Source organism: Hypomesus nipponensis, chromosome 16 (genome assembly GCF_054491055.1).
Source record: "Hypomesus nipponensis isolate SF chromosome 16, ASM5449105v1, whole genome shotgun sequence".
Taxonomy (NCBI): Eukaryota; Metazoa; Chordata; class Actinopteri; order Osmeriformes; family Osmeridae; genus Hypomesus; species Hypomesus nipponensis.
Genome location: NC_140376.1, coordinates 10,475,468 through 10,492,444, shown reverse-complemented (window position 1 = coordinate 10,492,444; position 16,977 = coordinate 10,475,468). Strand labels below are relative to the sequence as shown.

General features: G+C 41.4%; 1 protein-coding gene across 4 annotated transcripts in view; it reads left to right on the top strand.

Annotated features, from left to right (window-relative positions):
- The window catches only part of tmem259 (transmembrane protein 259), a 101,564-nt gene that overhangs the window by 42,814 nt on the left and 41,773 nt on the right, over positions 1 to 16,977 (top strand). For all 4 annotated transcript variants that reach the window (XM_084675718.1, XM_084675720.1, XM_084675719.1 and 1 more), the window contains one exon: positions 4,316 to 4,426. In XM_084675718.1, coding sequence (XP_084531844.1) covers positions 4,316 to 4,426 — 111 coding nt within the window. The remainder of the gene's footprint in view (positions 1 to 4,315; positions 4,427 to 16,977) is intronic.

The following is a 16,977-nucleotide window of genomic DNA, read 5'->3' as shown; positions in this document are numbered from 1 at the left end:
GCCCTTAGAGGTGGCCAGGAAGAAGAGGAAGAAGGAGTAAAACCAGAAGACGTGCTAGATAATTTAATACGAGTTTATGTCTCTGAATAAAAAATGAAATTGAATATTACAAATTAGTGTCGGTGTATTTTGATCTTCACAATGTAATTTTACTCTGTGCATATAGGGGTGGGCCAGGGATGTCAGGGGGTTGGTGGCAATGTAAGTATATGGATATTTGCCACGGGGTGAGGGCTTCAATGACCTCTCTCTTTTTTGACCATACATGTGTTTGCATCCCTGTATTTGTTTCATTGTTTTTGGCCACTAGGGACATACCTCACTCCAGCAGTATATAGGAGACAGGTAATGGGGTAAGCATATGCAGCTAGTTAGTAGGACATATTACCTTAACTTTTTTTACCAGACACAGAGCAAGAGAAAGCCAGAACATGGATTTATGTTTTTGTTTGTCACTGGACTAAACATACCAAAAGCCAAATGTGTTTGGACATTTCAGGGCTTGACATTAAGACTTGTCGGGGATAAGTAAATTTTTTGTAGGGCAAGTGGAAGAGAACTTTACTCGTCCCACTGGACAAGTTAAAACTCAAACAAAATAAAATGTTATGTTACTTCACGTTATGTTCCAATCATTACGTCTATTTTACCGATTTTATTTGACCGAATTCTGCATTAGCAAAACACAAAATAAGTGGCTTTGTCCCAAGATCTCTACAGACCGTGCAGCGAATTTAATGCTAAACTCTTGAACGGGGGCTTATTACTTGAAAGAGGAATTATTTACTGCGTCATCTCAGTTACACTATCAGGGCTTTAAAACTGTGACTTGCTCAAGTAGGCAAATGGCTAGTAGAACATACAATTTCATTATAAATTCAGTAAATCAAGCAACGCTGTAAGACCCAGTGAAATGTTATACAGCTAGCAAACTAATGTTAGCTAGCATCGCTACGACATTGGCTAACTCAACTTCGGTAGGCTATCCTCAGTATTTGCAAGCTATCTAAACTTATACTGTATCTGAAATAAGAGAAATAGCCCTGAGACAAGCTTTCACAGGTGTTTGCGTGTCTATGTTGCTTCACTCCGGGGGCCTGCACCTTGTCCATTACTGTTTACATTGTTAGCAGGACAACTTGGTTGGCTGCCTTCTTAGCGTGAGAAGTACAAGATTTGGCGTGAGAGCGTGTGAGCAGGGGCGATTCTAGGATCAGACCCCAATTACAATGTGACATGAATACTGCCAAAGTGCTAAATCCCTAATTTCACTTGATAACAATTAATAGATTTTTGTATTATTATGCAAAATATTGAATGAATTAAAACAGTAAGGATGTCCCTTTCTTCATGAACTACCAGCATCAAATGATAATAAAGAATAGTATATATATATATATATATATATATATATATATATATATATATATATATATATATATATATATATATATATATATATATATATATATATATATGTATATATATACACACAAATATATATATAAAAAGGGTCTTAAATCGCCACTGGTGTATAGCCTACTTTAGAGTTGAATATTAGCTGATATTTAACTATGTACATTTAACCAATACAAATGCTGCTAACGCTTGCTAGGTACATCACTGCCGACGCTAGCTAGCTAGAAAAGTCAACAACAATTATTATTTTTTATAAAATGATGAATCTAAGTGACTTTTGTGTATGGACAAGTGAAATGTTAATGTACTTGTCCAAAGGACAAGTGCCTCAAAAAGTTAATGTTGAGCCCTGCATTTAAACTTCCTTTGGCTGACGAAAGCCAGGAAACATTTCCATGTTCTCATGGAAACCTAACTTACTACCTACTACAGGTACTTGTTACCTACTGCAGATTTAAAATTTAGTAATTATGTTTAAGATTTTATTGTACTGCAATACTTTTTTTTGGAATAGTCCTCATGGATAAATCTGGTGGGTGTTTGAAAAAAGTAAAAAGTGATGTTGTGTATTAAAAGTCAATTTTGGGAAAATTACGGTCCTTAAAAAGTATTAAAAAGTCTTAATCACGATTTTATGAGGTATTACGTTTTGTTCAAGCTTTGTCCAAAGAGTTTGACTCCAAAACGTATGCAATGATATATTTATTTTCCTCCCCATGACTATTATAAACAAGGACGTGCTCGGTCAGCGAGTCATGTATTTTGCGAAATGCGCGGTTCGGTGATGTGTCGCCCTCCACATCTCTCGTGTTTTTTTTGTCTCGTTACAGTGTTTGGCACACCTGGGTGATGGCGTCGGATATTTTTTGTCATTTAGCACACTCCAGATGCGTTATATGCGTTAGCATGTTAGATGTATTTCCACTCACATACCCCACAACTGCTGAACAATGCCGACACACAGTGCCTGTCTTATCCACCACTCTCTCGCCTGAATGGGAAACCAAAGTTTTCCCAAACTTGCAATCTTAAAGAGGCCGGCGGGTCCTCTATCTCTCATGGGTTGTACCACTAAATCGGGGCAACAGATTAGGTGTCCCTAAAGAACACAAGTATCTAACAGTAGTTCCGCATTACATTAATTGATTTGCATGCAAGTTTTATTTATTTTCATACCGTGTATTGTCTGAGTAATACGAATACATGTGCCGTTCCACCCCTAGTAGGTGGCCTCTCTACTACTACTAGCCGGACAGATCATTTTGAATTTTTTGTTCCCTTTACTGTACGGCATTGCATTGTGCACAGGATTTCTTCTTTTTTTGAGCTGGTAGACGTGAAGGCATCTTTCAGGCTGTTTGAAAGGTGCGGCATCCTATCCCCCCTTCTAATGACCGATCGTGTAGTGTATAAAAAGTAGTGGTGGGCCGTTATCGGCGTTAACATGCTGCGTTAACGTGAGACTCTTATCGGGCGATAAAAAAAAATATTGGCGTTAATCTATTCTGAAAGTTCGGTTGGGAGCTGGGTCTATACTACGTAAGGTGACTTTCACCTTGATATTTTAGCGCGGATGTATACCTAGCCAAATTGCATTGTAGGGGGCGAGAACGAGTCTTCGAACCTGTGTGTATGCCTTGTGTATTAAATTATCACATCAAACGTGACGTGCTAACATGGATGCAGCTATGAAGCCGCCTGGTTTGCTTCAGGGAAAATGTATTTTTAAGAAGCTTTCCAATGGAAACCTCAACAAGACTATGGTTGTTTGAACCTTGTGCTATGCTGAATTAGTTTATTGTTGGAGTTCTTCCAGTCTCAAATACCACCTAAATGCAAAGCATCCCTTAGCTAATGCGGAAGATGCCGGGCCAAGCACTGATGTAGCGCAGGGGAAGAGTCGTCATCTACGATGTTTGAGTGCAACCGTGGCAAGCCCGTCAGCACAGCTCTATCAGCCAAGCTAACTAATCTAATAAACACAAGTACATCTTATTGAACATCATTTATTTTCATCACCAATTATCATAGTATAACAGATTTCTCAAGCAGTTTGTGATGCGTTTTGGAAAAAGGACACGAGCCCCTGGTCTAATGCGCCACCTGGCTTGAGAAACCCGTTCTCTAAGACTTACTTTTAGTCATTATTTGGATAGCACACACGTTCTGAATGCCTCCGGCGGAATTCAAATGAGCCATTTTAATCTAGATTAACGCCAAATTTACAGTGAGATTAATCTAGATTACTGTTTATTAGGCCTATTTATATTCATAAACGGTTTTGCCTACCATTAGCAACATTGTCAAACTATTTGGTCAAACATATTGAGATTTGTTGCAACCATATGTGAATTTATGCCAATGTCCTTTATTAATTTGTCCGCTTTACAAAACATTTTATTAAAATTATTGTTCCCGCTATGTCATGACATAAACATTGCGCTTACCAGTCACCAAACAAACGCTTATGTAAAGCTAATGCACTTCATAGAATTTTGAAATGTTTTTGTCATCATATGGCACGTAATTATAGGCTATATATAAACTAGACATTTCTGGACAAACAAATATTATTTAGGCTATACAATCTTTGTCTGAATGACAAACTGCAATGGAACCCTTGCAACATCTGTTTTAATCTTAATCTGCAATTAAACCAAAACATCAGTAAATTTGCCTTAAATGAACTTTTGTGATTTTGAAAATATAAAAATACTGGATGATAAAACACATTTAGTAAAAAGTCTAGAAAGCAGTTTAGTAGAATTTGATTGAGTGCAAAGACACAATTTGAGTCAAATGACCCCTGCTCTACGCTTCTAGTGTTAAGAGGGTAGAATGTTTGTGTTTAAGGTGAGTATTTTGATTAAACATACATGTGTATTTCTTTCTTTAGTATGGCCTCAGGAGGAGTACATAGTGGAGTACTCTCTGGAGTATGGCTTCCTCCGGCTCTCCCAAACCACCCGACAGCGACTCAACATCCCCGTTATGGTGGTCACTCTAGGTAAGCTACATTAAGTGCAACTATTGAACTTTGGACAAAAAGTTAAAAGAAAAGAATGAGTGAAGTACATGGCCTGGAATTCATATATTATTATTATTTTTAAAATCTATTTAGCAAGCACTACTTTCAATGTTAGAGAGGGATTTACTGATCCCCATAGAACTGCTCCTTAACCAACCGGAAACTCTCAAGGAAGACAAAGAAAAACTCCCAGGAAAACAGAGAAATGTTTTTAAAGGTCCCATGGCATACATATTTCACTTTATGCGGTTGTTTAACGTTAATATGAGGTCCTCTAGCCTGCCTTTGGTCCCCCAGTGGCTAGAAATTAAGATAAGTATAAACCAAGCCCTGGGTATTCTTCTCCGCCTTTGAGAAAATGAAAGCTCAAATGCTCCAATCTGAAAATCTTCTTATGTCATCATAAGGTGAAAGGTTACCTCCCCTTTCTCTGCTTTGCCCGCACAGAGAATTTGGCTCTCCAATGAGAAAATGAGCTACAACTGTGTGAGCGTGATATTGTTTTTTCCTCGAGAGACATCATGGCTTGCAAACGACCGAAACATGGCAGTTATTCCTGCCTCTCTCCTCCTCGTAGCATTTAAAGCTACAGACACAGAAATGGCACGTCCTAAGGAAAGCTCATTGTGGGACTGCTCGTAGTGGCTGTAATTCTGCACCAAGGCTGAATTTCGGGAAAGAGACTTCAGATACAGTATTAGGGGACCACGAAGGCCTATATAAAAGCATCCAAAAACAGCATGCCATGGGACCTTTAAGCAACCTTGGGAGCAATTCAGTGAGGGATCCCCTCTTCCAGAGACGGTTTGAAATGCAGGAAGAATAGAGATAAAAACTGTAACTGAATGGATGGTGAAACTAGGGTTGCCCCCTAATAGTCTACAAAATGTTAGTCGATGAGGAAAGTCTTGGTCAACCAAGTTTTGATTGGTCGGCTGGTCGCCAAAAAAACTCAAATTCACAGTCATTGACGCACAAACATGATCACACTGCTGGTCCATGCCGTAATTAATTACGTTGGGCAGGAAATCCAAAGTTTGAGATTATTTTGAGAGGTTAAAGGATGACTCCAGAAGATTACATGATAACCCTAACTCTGCATCATTCATCAACCTCAAACATGGCTTATCATTTGAAACATCGTAGTTAGTGATTTGCCTGAGCCCTCTCCAGACAGAAGCAGAGTCGTTAGCAGAGAATTGACGCTTCAGTTTCTCAGTACAGAACGAGTACAGTCGTTTAGCCTCTCTCTGTTCTTCGACTCCTTGAATCTGTCTCTATCTCCACTCCTAAAAGCTTCCCCCTTCTCTGACCTCAACCTTCTCAGCTCTGCTGAGAACCAGGGCTTGTCGTTGTTGAAGCTCACCCTGGTGCGTGTTGGTATACAGCAGTCCTCACAGAAGCTGATGTATGATGTCACAGCCTCAATGAGTTCATCCAGACTATTGGTAGCAGTCGTGAACATATCCCAGTCAGTACAGTCCAAGCACGCCCGCAGATCCTCCATAGCCTCGCTGGTCCACTGTTTTGATGTCCTCACAACAGGTTTAAAGAGCTTTAATTTCTGCCTGTATGCAGGAATCAGATGGACCATGGTATGGTCAGAGTGGCTCAGTGCTGCACGAGGGACGGCGTGGTAGGCTCTACCGACTGTAGTGTAGCAGTGATCCAGAGTGTTCTCTTCTCTGGTTGGGCATTTGATGAATTGTCTGTATTTAGGGAGTTTGTGGCTGAGATTACCTTTGTTAAAGTCGCCAAGAACAATAACAAGGGAATCCGGGTTTGTTCGCTCCACACTCAGAATCTGGTCGGCGAGCGTGCGTTGGGCCTCTTTAACCTGTGGACCCGGCACCATGTAAACTCCGACCAAAATGAGCGATGCAAATTCTCGTGGCGAGTAAAAATGTTAACAGATTATAAAAAATGATTCCAGATCTGGAGAACAATGTTACAGACTCACTGTCACATATACACACCAGCCACTGTTGATGTAGAAACAAATACCACCGCCTTTGGTTTTGCCAGAGAGTGCAGTGTCCCGATCAGCTCTTATGAGTTGAAAGCCTGCCAGTTGTAAAGCGGCGTCCGGGATCAAATCGCACAGCCATGTCTCCGTGAAGCACAAAATCGAAGATGAAAGAAAGTCTCTGTTTTTCACCATCAGTAGCTGAAGTTCGTCCATTTCATTGCACAGTGAACGTACGTTGGAGAGGAAAAAACTTGGAAGCACTGTTTGGATTCCACGTCTGCGTAGCCGAACTAGCGCTCCCACACAGGACTTCTACAGCGTTACACTGCATGAGCAAAGCCTAGCGCGGCACTGGCTAGAATTCCCACTAAATCTGCCGCAGAAAAGTGGGAAATAAGTCCTTATGTTCAGAAGTACTTCTCTTGATAGAGAACCCAAGAAAATTTGGCAGAACACTGAATTAACAGACAAAACAGAGCGCACCTAGCAACCACGGCCGCCCTCACCGGCGCCATCTCCAGAGGAAGTGGTCCCCTATTACTGTATCTGAAGTTTATTTGCGAAATTCAGCCTTGGGGCTGAATTACAGCCACTACGAGCAGTCCCACAATAAGCTTTCTCAGGACGTGCCGTTTCTGTGCCTGAAGCTTTAAATGGCATGAGGAGGAAAGAGGCGGGGCAATCTGCCATGCTTTGGTCGTTTGTAAGCCATGATGTCTCTCGATGAAAAACCAATATCGCGCTCGCACGGTCGTAGCTCATTTTCTCATTGGTGGGCCATTTTCTCTTTGCGAGCAAAACAGAGAAAGGGGAGGTAACCTTCCTTATGACGACGTCATAATAGGAACATTTTCAAAACCGAGCGTTTAAGCTTTAATTTTCTCAAAGTCGGAGAAGAATACCCAGAGCTTGGTTTACACCTATCGACATTTCTAACCACATGGGGACCAAAGGCAGGCTAATGGAACTCATATTAATGTTAAATAACCTCCTAACGTGAACATTTCATGTCATGGGACCTTTAACAAATTGTTAGTGCTGGTGTGTTGATACGATGCAAAGACAAAGTAATTAACACATAAAACACTCAGACACTGCAGGTAGGTCTGTTCTGATATCTGCAATTTATTTAGCTAGTTGTTGCTGTTGCTAAATTCAATACATTTGAGGGGGCGGAACTTCAGATCCTTTTGGCGACACGACCCCCCACTATCAAGCAGAGAAGACTGCTGATTTTCTCACGATTTCAAAGCCTAATTTGACATAGTTGTCTGTGGGGTTTTTTTCATTCGAATTTGGATAGGTAGTTAACAACACATTCTTCTGTGGTGTGATGAACTTAAAACTCATTTTCAGTTCTGCTTCACAGCATCTTTAAGAACAGCCTGCCTGACAGAAGGTTGCGTCCTTGTCTCAACCGTCAGTTTTGGCCGATGAGTTCGTTCTGATCCACAAGATTGTGTTTTCTGCCCCTCCTATAGAGTCAGCACCCTCGCGTAACCCACAGTTTAAGCGTGGTTCCGCTACCCTCCCACCTCGCACAGGCAAAGAGCAGGAGAGATATTATTGCCATCGAATGGGACATGTTATAGCCGACTGTATAAAGTTACAGCAGAGATCAGTAACCCCTTGTCGAGTCCAGCCCCCTAAGCCTGTGGGCTTGGTTAAGGCTGAATCCCAAAACTCCCCCTTACCCCTTCCCCTTAGTTTACCCCTAGCCCTTGGCCCTCGAAACTGAGGGGTAAGGGCTACATATCCTTAAGAAATGGAACGCCACTTGGTTACAGGTACGTCATCTAGCACGTATAAATATATCCAAAGCAAGATGTACTTCCTACGGCAGCTGAAGAAATTCAACCTGCCAAAGACAATGATGGTGCACTTCTACACAGCCATCATTGAGTCCATCCTCCCTTCTTCTATCACCATCTGGTACGCTGCTGCCACTGCCAAGGACAAGAGCGGACAGCAGCGTATCATTTGCACAGCTGAGAAGGTGATTGGCTGCAATCTGCCCTTGAGGATCTGCACACCTCGAGGTCCCTGAGGCGAGCGAGGAAGATTGTGGCCGACCCCTCCCACCCTGGACACATCCCTGTTTCAGCTACTCCCCTCCGGCAGAAGGCTGCGGTCCATCAAGACCAAAACCTTACGCCACAAGAACAGTTTCTTCCCATCCGCTGTTGGCCACTTTAACAAGGCCACGGACTCTCACTGACTTTAAATCACAAGCTGCACAATGACACTCTGTGTTTTCTCTAAGGTCGTCTTCTTGAAAGACGTCTGTGATGAACACTTCTAGGAGAGAAAGTTTATTGTGAGCTAGTTTATGCTCTTCTCTAGCGAATTCAGAAACGTGAGTTTGTTGTCTGTGCACTGACTGCCACAGTTTAGTGACCTAGAGTAGTACATTGTAGTTTTGACTGTACATACAGTTTGTATGGCAATTTTTGTTTATCATTTTTCACATTGCATTAAACACTTGGTGGTGGAGAAATTAATTCACAAAACCAGAGCCTTGTCTATATCGCAGGGGTGTCAAACTCATTTTCACCGAGGGCCACATCAGCATTATGGTTGCCGTCAAAGGGCCAGTTGTAACTACGATGTAACGTCAGTAACGATGTAAAAACATGGTGTTTTTGTTGTAGCTTTTGTGAACATAGGGCCTATTATGCTGCAATTGAAGTCCGCCTTTTAATTCTTGGACAATCTGCTGTTTTTCATGGAGGATAAATGTGCATATTTTTCTCAGTGTTTGGTGACAAAATGCAAGAGCATATAGGGCAAGAGCAAAACTTTTTTTGCCCTTTATTTGAACGCAGAATAGCTTTTTGAGCTTTATGTAAAATAAACATTGCCGTTTTCCAATTGGTAAAACCTTGTCTAATGAAGGTGATCATTTCTGGCTCCAAATTGTCGACAAGGGAAGCAGAAACATGCTAGCTTGGCTGAGTACTCTAACCAAGTTCGAGAGCGATACCAACTTGGGTTGAATGCCCGAGGACCTTGACTGAAAATGCACATGGGGTACGTTTGTAGAACCGGCTGCATTGGAGTGCTGTCATTCAAACCATGCTCGCCTTCACCCAGTTAAACTTTGCGTTTAACACTGATGTGCATACACTGCTTTCTAGAGGCGGGATGTCGTCACTTTGCCGTAACACAACCGAAATGCATGGTGAGAGATGTCGTTTATGGTCAATGCACGCTGTAAAGCAGCGTAGACTTATTTCAATAGCCCATTAAGCTTCCGCGGGCCACATAAAATGACGTGGCGGGCCACATTTGCTTTTTCAGGTGGTTAAATTGCATTAGACACAGTCTTTAATATAATATTATGCGACTGCACCTGCAGCACTCATCGTCTGACTAGTGACAGCTGGTAGGAGGGTCACACGTGTGATGAGAGGTGGGAAATAAACAACGACGATTTCTAACTCACAAAAACGCAACAAAGCAACGTGTTTTCGACAAAAAAACGCTTCTCCACCTACTGTTCTGGCGGTGAATTGTTTTCAGCACCCCCAGCCTTCGGAGAACCATAAAGGCAACAGAAATGCAAATTAATCCGTCCTATCCGGCAGCCCGCCCATCCGTAACGGAGTCTGAGTACCATACTGGTACCTTTACACCGACTAGGGGACAGAAGGCCATATAAGATGCTTCACCCATCCCCCAGGGCAAGCTGCCCACAGAGCCATTAGCACCTCACATTCCTTTGAACTCAACTTAATTATCTTCCCTTCCTGTCTCTTACCAATGAACATAGAAGCTTGTAGATTTCATACACATACATCTATGCATATGACAAAAATTTCTACCACAACGGTCAGTCTGTTTAACTAATTGTGAGCATGTCTAAAGCTAGCTTTATACTACTCCTATTCCAATACGGACAGACAGACAGACAAACGGATTCGGACTGATTCGATTTACTCTTTTGAATTTATAGTACTCCGAAGGCTGTGGGTGCTGAAAACAATTCACCGCCAGAACAGTAGGTGGAGCAACGTTTTTGAACCATAGAGAAGCCTGCCCCATAACGTCTTTGTGCTGGAAGTTGTCGATTGTTTATTTACCCCCTCCTTTTCCTCACACACAGTGAATGATGGCGAATAGAACACGAATGTTGAAGGAGCTGCTTGATATGGAAGAGGACTTGCTTTTAATTTATTTTTTGAGACAAGAACAAGGAAAAAAGAGGAGACGGATGCCGAGGTGGAATGTATGAAATGTGAGGTCCGGAAATGATTTTTTTCGGAAATTGTGTCGTTAACGGACCGATCATGGCCAAGGGGTATCTGTAAAATTCGGACGATAGTCAGGAAAATAAGGAGGTGCACAACAAGCTCTCTGAGGCGTTCCACATCGGAGAGGGGGTTCCTTGTGTCTGTCTCCCCTTGAAAACGGAGTAGTATAAAGTGGGCTTAACTTCATTTGGGGGATCTTTCTGCACTCAAAAATATGTTGCACAGTAGTATTCTTTTAGCTTGCATAAAATGCACCTATAAATATTTCTAACAGTTCCTGTTCGGATTCTGAGAGACACGGGAGTAGTGCAGTCTGTTATCCTCTCTGATGTATTGCCCTGGTCTGATGACTGCATCCAAGTATCTGTTTACTGAAGTCAAAGGCAAAGCTGTGTGCTTAGTTTGTGGAGAACAGGTCACTGTGTTGAAGGATTACAATTTGAATTGGTACTACGGGACTAAACACACAGACAAATACAATAACTTGACTGATGCAGAGTGGGCGCAGGCCGCTGATGATCACCTGTCAGTCCTTTGCTTATCTACCTCAGACATTCAACCAGATGCGCTTGTTCAAGCCCAAGACAGACTGGATTTTTCTCACTGAGTAAGAAAAATTGAACTGAACTGGAAAAAATCAAAAGCACTTATTGCTTTTGTGTAAAGTTAATCAATTGATGGTCTTTAAACATACATCTTATGTATGTTTGTGAAGGTGAAGAAATCCTATATACTTGGTTTTGGTCAAAATAAAAATAAAAAAAGTTTTGGAAACAGCACAGGAAACTTCAGCAGAGTTCGATGCAAGTGTTTTATCAGAATCCAATACAACACGGTGATTCCAAACAAACGTGAGCCAAATTCTGCAGAATCAGACTAAGAAATTTCCTCCGGACACTTCTTTTTATATCCAAATCTTATCAGCTCTGTCATTTTGCAATTGGTACAATATGTGTTTGTCATAATGCATTTCAGAATCTATAGGCCTCTCTCTCTAAAGGCTTCAGATTACAGGTGCATAGAGAATTCATCTATTTTTTGTAGGCCTGCTCCGACATTGACGGCCAGTCACACTAAGGTCCGGGCCTTGGGTCGTAAATTTGCCTCATTACTGCTGGGCTTTGTTGTTTTTCAATGGTAGGAGCCTGCTCACATAGCCTTATCTCACACCCAGCCCCAGTCACCCAGATTAAAACTTTGGGCTTGATTTCTTGTACATATTAGTGGAAATACTAAAAAGTCAACAGTTTTGCATCAGGCTTTTCAGTAGTATAACATATAAAGGTAAAAAAGTATAAACGTGATTAAGAGGCATTTTTCAATCATATAATCCATACTCATTCTTCATCTTCGTAATTACAACAGTGTGACGTTATTCCACTTCAGTCTTCCCTGTGAGACTTACAAAATCTCACCACGACGCTGTAATTATTCAACAGAAACAATATTGGAGTAATATAAATGCTGATAGAATACCAGTAGTCAAAAACACAGGCATTAATTCAGCGTGACAGTAGAATCATAAAAAATACAATTGTTAATTTCGACCTTACTCAGGAATGTCATCATGTGCGAAGCTCATCCTCGATGGCCTGGTGGACTGTCCTTCTTTCCAATACTCGCTAAGCTTTCATCTTATTTGCAACACATAGCAGGGGGATAAAATTATAAGGGTATGGGGAATAGAAACTCCCTGTAGTCAATGACACGCATAACGCGAGCCATCTGGGTTAACTATGCTCACAATGCGACATGAGTATCCGTTCCAGCCTCTACCTAAATATATGTGACAAACTGAGTAATCGCTAGTCGTCATACTGTACCTGCCTGCTCATTCACCATCCACCCTGAGGAGTTTCGCACTGAGGTCCTATTACTTATAAAAAAACAAGTAATAGACTGATGCCTATGTTCTATATGTGACTATATGTTGGTTATACACATCTCCACCGCCAGTGTGTGACGTAGGTTCTGCATGTTCGTTGTCTCTCCCTTAACAGCAAGCTTTCACACATACATAGGGACTGCAGGTCATTTGATGAGCCAGTGAGCGACGGGATCTAGCCCCATTACTATACTGCAGATGTAAATTGCAATGGATAGCAAACCTTCTACCCATCCCACATAACCCTACATCCATGTGATGAGGACCCAACTTTAAAGCATCTCTAAACAGTATGCGAGACAAAACAAAACAAACAATGACCTCAATACAACATACCAGAATGTTATTGAAAACAAAACAGTGCTGTGACAGCACAATAAGGAAGGGGTGCATGTACAGGGTGATTATGTATTTACAGATATAACTGTGATGTCGTGCTCCATGCAATACATAAAATTGGTGCACAATCGCGAAACAGTGTGACTTATTACTAAATGGTTAAAATAAACGTCTGATAATGCCCTGGGTTATGAGCAGGTGTCCAATGATGTCCAGGGAGAGGGGCTGGTGTTTGGAGGTGTTCAGGGAAATGGGTTGGTTGTGAAAAGATGTTTAGGGAAAGGGGTTGATGTTTACTGATCTTCAGGGGAGGGGGTTGGATGTGTGAAGATGATTGGGGAAAGGGGCTGGGTCTCCGGCGGGTGTCCAAAGGAGGGCAGTATATTTTAATGGGGGTCAGAATAGTCCAGGGCAAAACTGGGTACTCCAGGATGTAACATAATCCAAAGTGAAACAGACCAAGTGGTTGGATGACACCCTTCTGCCAGAAGAATTACACCTCAGCCAAAGCATCTCCTTAGAAGTACTGCCACATGTTCTAATATGGATCCATTAGAGGCATGGGTTGATATGCACCACAATGTTGCTGCCAGCTATTTATCTCCATTCTCAGCTCCTCATTCTGGCAAATCAGCATCCTGTTCTTGTTCTTAAGTGTCGCCATCTCCTCATTCTGATGCTCTTTTTCCCTATAGCGTTCTTTCCACCAAATTTGCACTTGTAAGGTACTTGGTCGTAAGTGATGTACACCAAATTGTAGACTGTGAATCGAAAGGCCAGAGACGCGCTTGGTGTTTGTCCCTGGCTTGGGAACCACAAGTCACCTTTGGTTAGATTCTCAGGGAGATAATTGACTCGTTAATATCTGACTCCAATTTTTGACAATGTGCACAAGTGCGTTACCTGTAACCTTGAGCGCTAAACAGTTAATGACATGAAACTCTGACGTAGGTAAAAATCGTCTGCTTGATCAGAGCACCGACCCTAAAGTATGCGTGTTCACTAAACAGTCGTTTATCTCTACTATAATATGGATTTTAACCATAGTAGACCTAGTAGGATATGTAATCGATCACTCAGAGGCTCCGGTAAATTCCTTCGGAGCGTGGAGATCCACTGTAAGTGACTCAGAGGCCTTAAGTTAAAACCTACTCCAAAAGTCTATGTTTATAATCAGTTAGCCGCATCAACCAGACTAGATCAAAGTTTTCACCGCCGTAGCTTGATAGATACGTTTCAAGGAGAACAAGTAACTTTAAAATGCACACATTAATAGTTTATTATCTAAATAGCAAGATAATCAATACAATGATAATGAAATATCATCAAGTACAAAACATACCTTCAGAGCAATGGTTAACGAAGGTATTCACAATGAGGACTAGGCGCCTAACGCACCGGAGCTGTATCGTAAACAGAACTCGAAGTGATTGGTAAAAACTTCTTCCTATATACACCCAAACCTAACTAAAAATGGGGACACCGGTCACATGACTGAAAAGTTGTCTAACGCATACAAATTCAAATTGGATCATTAATCAAGGCTGCAGTAGACCAAGTGTTGCCCTTGCAATGACAAGGGAATATGTTAAACACATGTTGGTCTGCTGCAGGCACAAACTCTGTAAAACCCTGTACATGTACATGTAACAGTATTAAAATTATTACAAGCATGTAATACATAAAATAAGAAACAAAAGCATATCAAACATGACATTAAAAGCTGTTTAAAATGATATTTACAAGAACACAACTTTTAATGATAATTTCAGAGTCTTCCTCTGTCCACCTTCCTCTTCAACTGTTGAGACCACCTCTCCAGAGGTGTGTCATCAAGGTGTGATTGTCATTTTAGCATTCATGCAAATCAACAACTGTCCCAGACGAGTGTCTGGGTGACCAGTGACAAAGGGGCTGCCAAAACAGCCCTACATTGTCATCTGTTTTCTACTGAGTCTAAGTGTCTCTTTTATCTCTGTTTGGTACGTTTCTTTGAGGTACAAACACTGTTACTTTTCCATATAACATAGCTGGCGCTTTGATACCCACCCATCCTGGCTCTAGCTTAGTTTAAGCTTTTTACGTATACCCGATCTCCAGGCACAACCGTCTGCAGGTTCTCTGGAACCTCTTCTCTGTGGCACCTTTTACCTGTGAGAACACTTCCTTATGTACTTGTGTTAAGTGTAGGAGGTAGCTTTGAAGCTCTCTCTCCAAGGGGAGGACCCTCAACGGGTCCTCGTAAATACGGAACTGGAAGCGGCCTTCCAGTTGCCATTTCATGCAGTGTTAGAAATGTTAGTTGGTTAGTACTCGAGTGCATTGCCATTAGTGCCAGTGGTAAAGCCTGTACCCAGTTTAACTTACCATCAGCCATGATTTTTGCTAACTTGGCTTTCAAGATACCGTTGGCTATCTCGACTGTTCCTTGTGACTGAAGATGATAAACACAGCCAAACCTTTTCTAATTCGTAGCATTTTCAGTGCCAATTTAAATGTTTCAGCCACAAAATGTGGTCCGTCTGAGCTTATGCTATCAGGGATCCCAAATCTCGGAAATACCTTTCTACACAGAAATGTTGCTACTGATCTGGACCTGCAGTTGGTATTGCCTCTACCCATCTACTAAACCAACAGATTACTACCAAGATGTATCTCAGCCTTCCTATACGTTGCGTCATGTCTACATAATCTATCATCAGATGTCTAAATGGTCCGTCTGGCGTTGGAATGTGTGAGATGGGAGCAGAAAATGTCTTCCTAACATTGTAATGTGCACATACTTTGCATTTGTGTAGCACTTTATCAACTGTGGCAGTTAAATATGGTGACCACCACACGCTTTGAAGGCGTCGGGCATTTAATAATGGCCAAGGCTGTTGGAGCATGCATGGCGTCTAACAATTGCAAAATAGACTGTCCATGGCTGATTACTGTACCATTGGCTCTGCAGAAGCCTCTCTGCTTCCATATGTTACCATACACATGACACACGCCATATGCATACGCAGAGTCTGTATAAACATTAAGACTCTTACCCTTTGCCATCAGGAATGCTGCTGTAAGATCAGCCAGTTGGGCTGAGATCAAACGGTTGATCAACCTTCACAGATTGGATAGTTTCGAATGTGGCATCATCTTTGAGCTGCACTACGCCATAGCCTGCATGATTGCCCACAGCATCTCTAAAGCAAGATCCATCCACTAAAAAGTGCAGGTCTTGGCGTGCACGCATAAAGATGTAATTGTCGTGGACACAATGGTGTGGTGTCCCATTTACTGGCAACACCATCTTAGTTGCTGGGTTTACTGTGTCACACCTTTGTATGGTGAGTTCAGGGGCAGACAGTATCACCTCGTAGCCAGTTCTCCTGGCCTGTGTCAACACAAATTGTGGGCTTGTGAGTAAGGTATATAGTTGATGGGATGTGTACAGAGTTACTGGGTGTCCCATCGTCAGTGATGAAGCCTTCTTGAATGCAAAAATAGCGACTGCCAATCCCTGATAGCAGGGTGGCAGTCCTGCCTCTACATTGTCAAGTTTTGTACTGTAATAGGTAGGGATGCACCGATATGGAAATTCTTGGCCGATACCGATGTTTAAAACAACAATCTAGCTGATACCGATATTTGTTTATTTTGTTTTTGTTGTTATTCATTCACCCTTTTGTGCCAGGAAAATAATGAAATCATTATTTAAAAAGCACTATTTTAAATGATTTTAGCCCTTTATCACTCTTATCTTTTAATGAGCAAAAATTCAATCAGATTTATGAAACAATCTTTAGTTTAACTAAACTTTATTTAATATAATTATAATATCACCAGGCTTACTCAAGACATCATCTTAACTGTAAACAGATGCTTGCAATGCAGCCTTACAAAACACTAGCATAAACCCTTAGGGAATGCCATATAAATTCAAGATTAAAACAAATAAAATAAAAATATTTTTCTGTGAAAACTGCCTGCCATACAACTACCTACTCAATGACAAAAAAATGACTTTCTGTACTTACAGTAAATATATGTGTTAAATTAAATAACAACCCAATACAAATATTTTGTTAAACAAATTCACTTA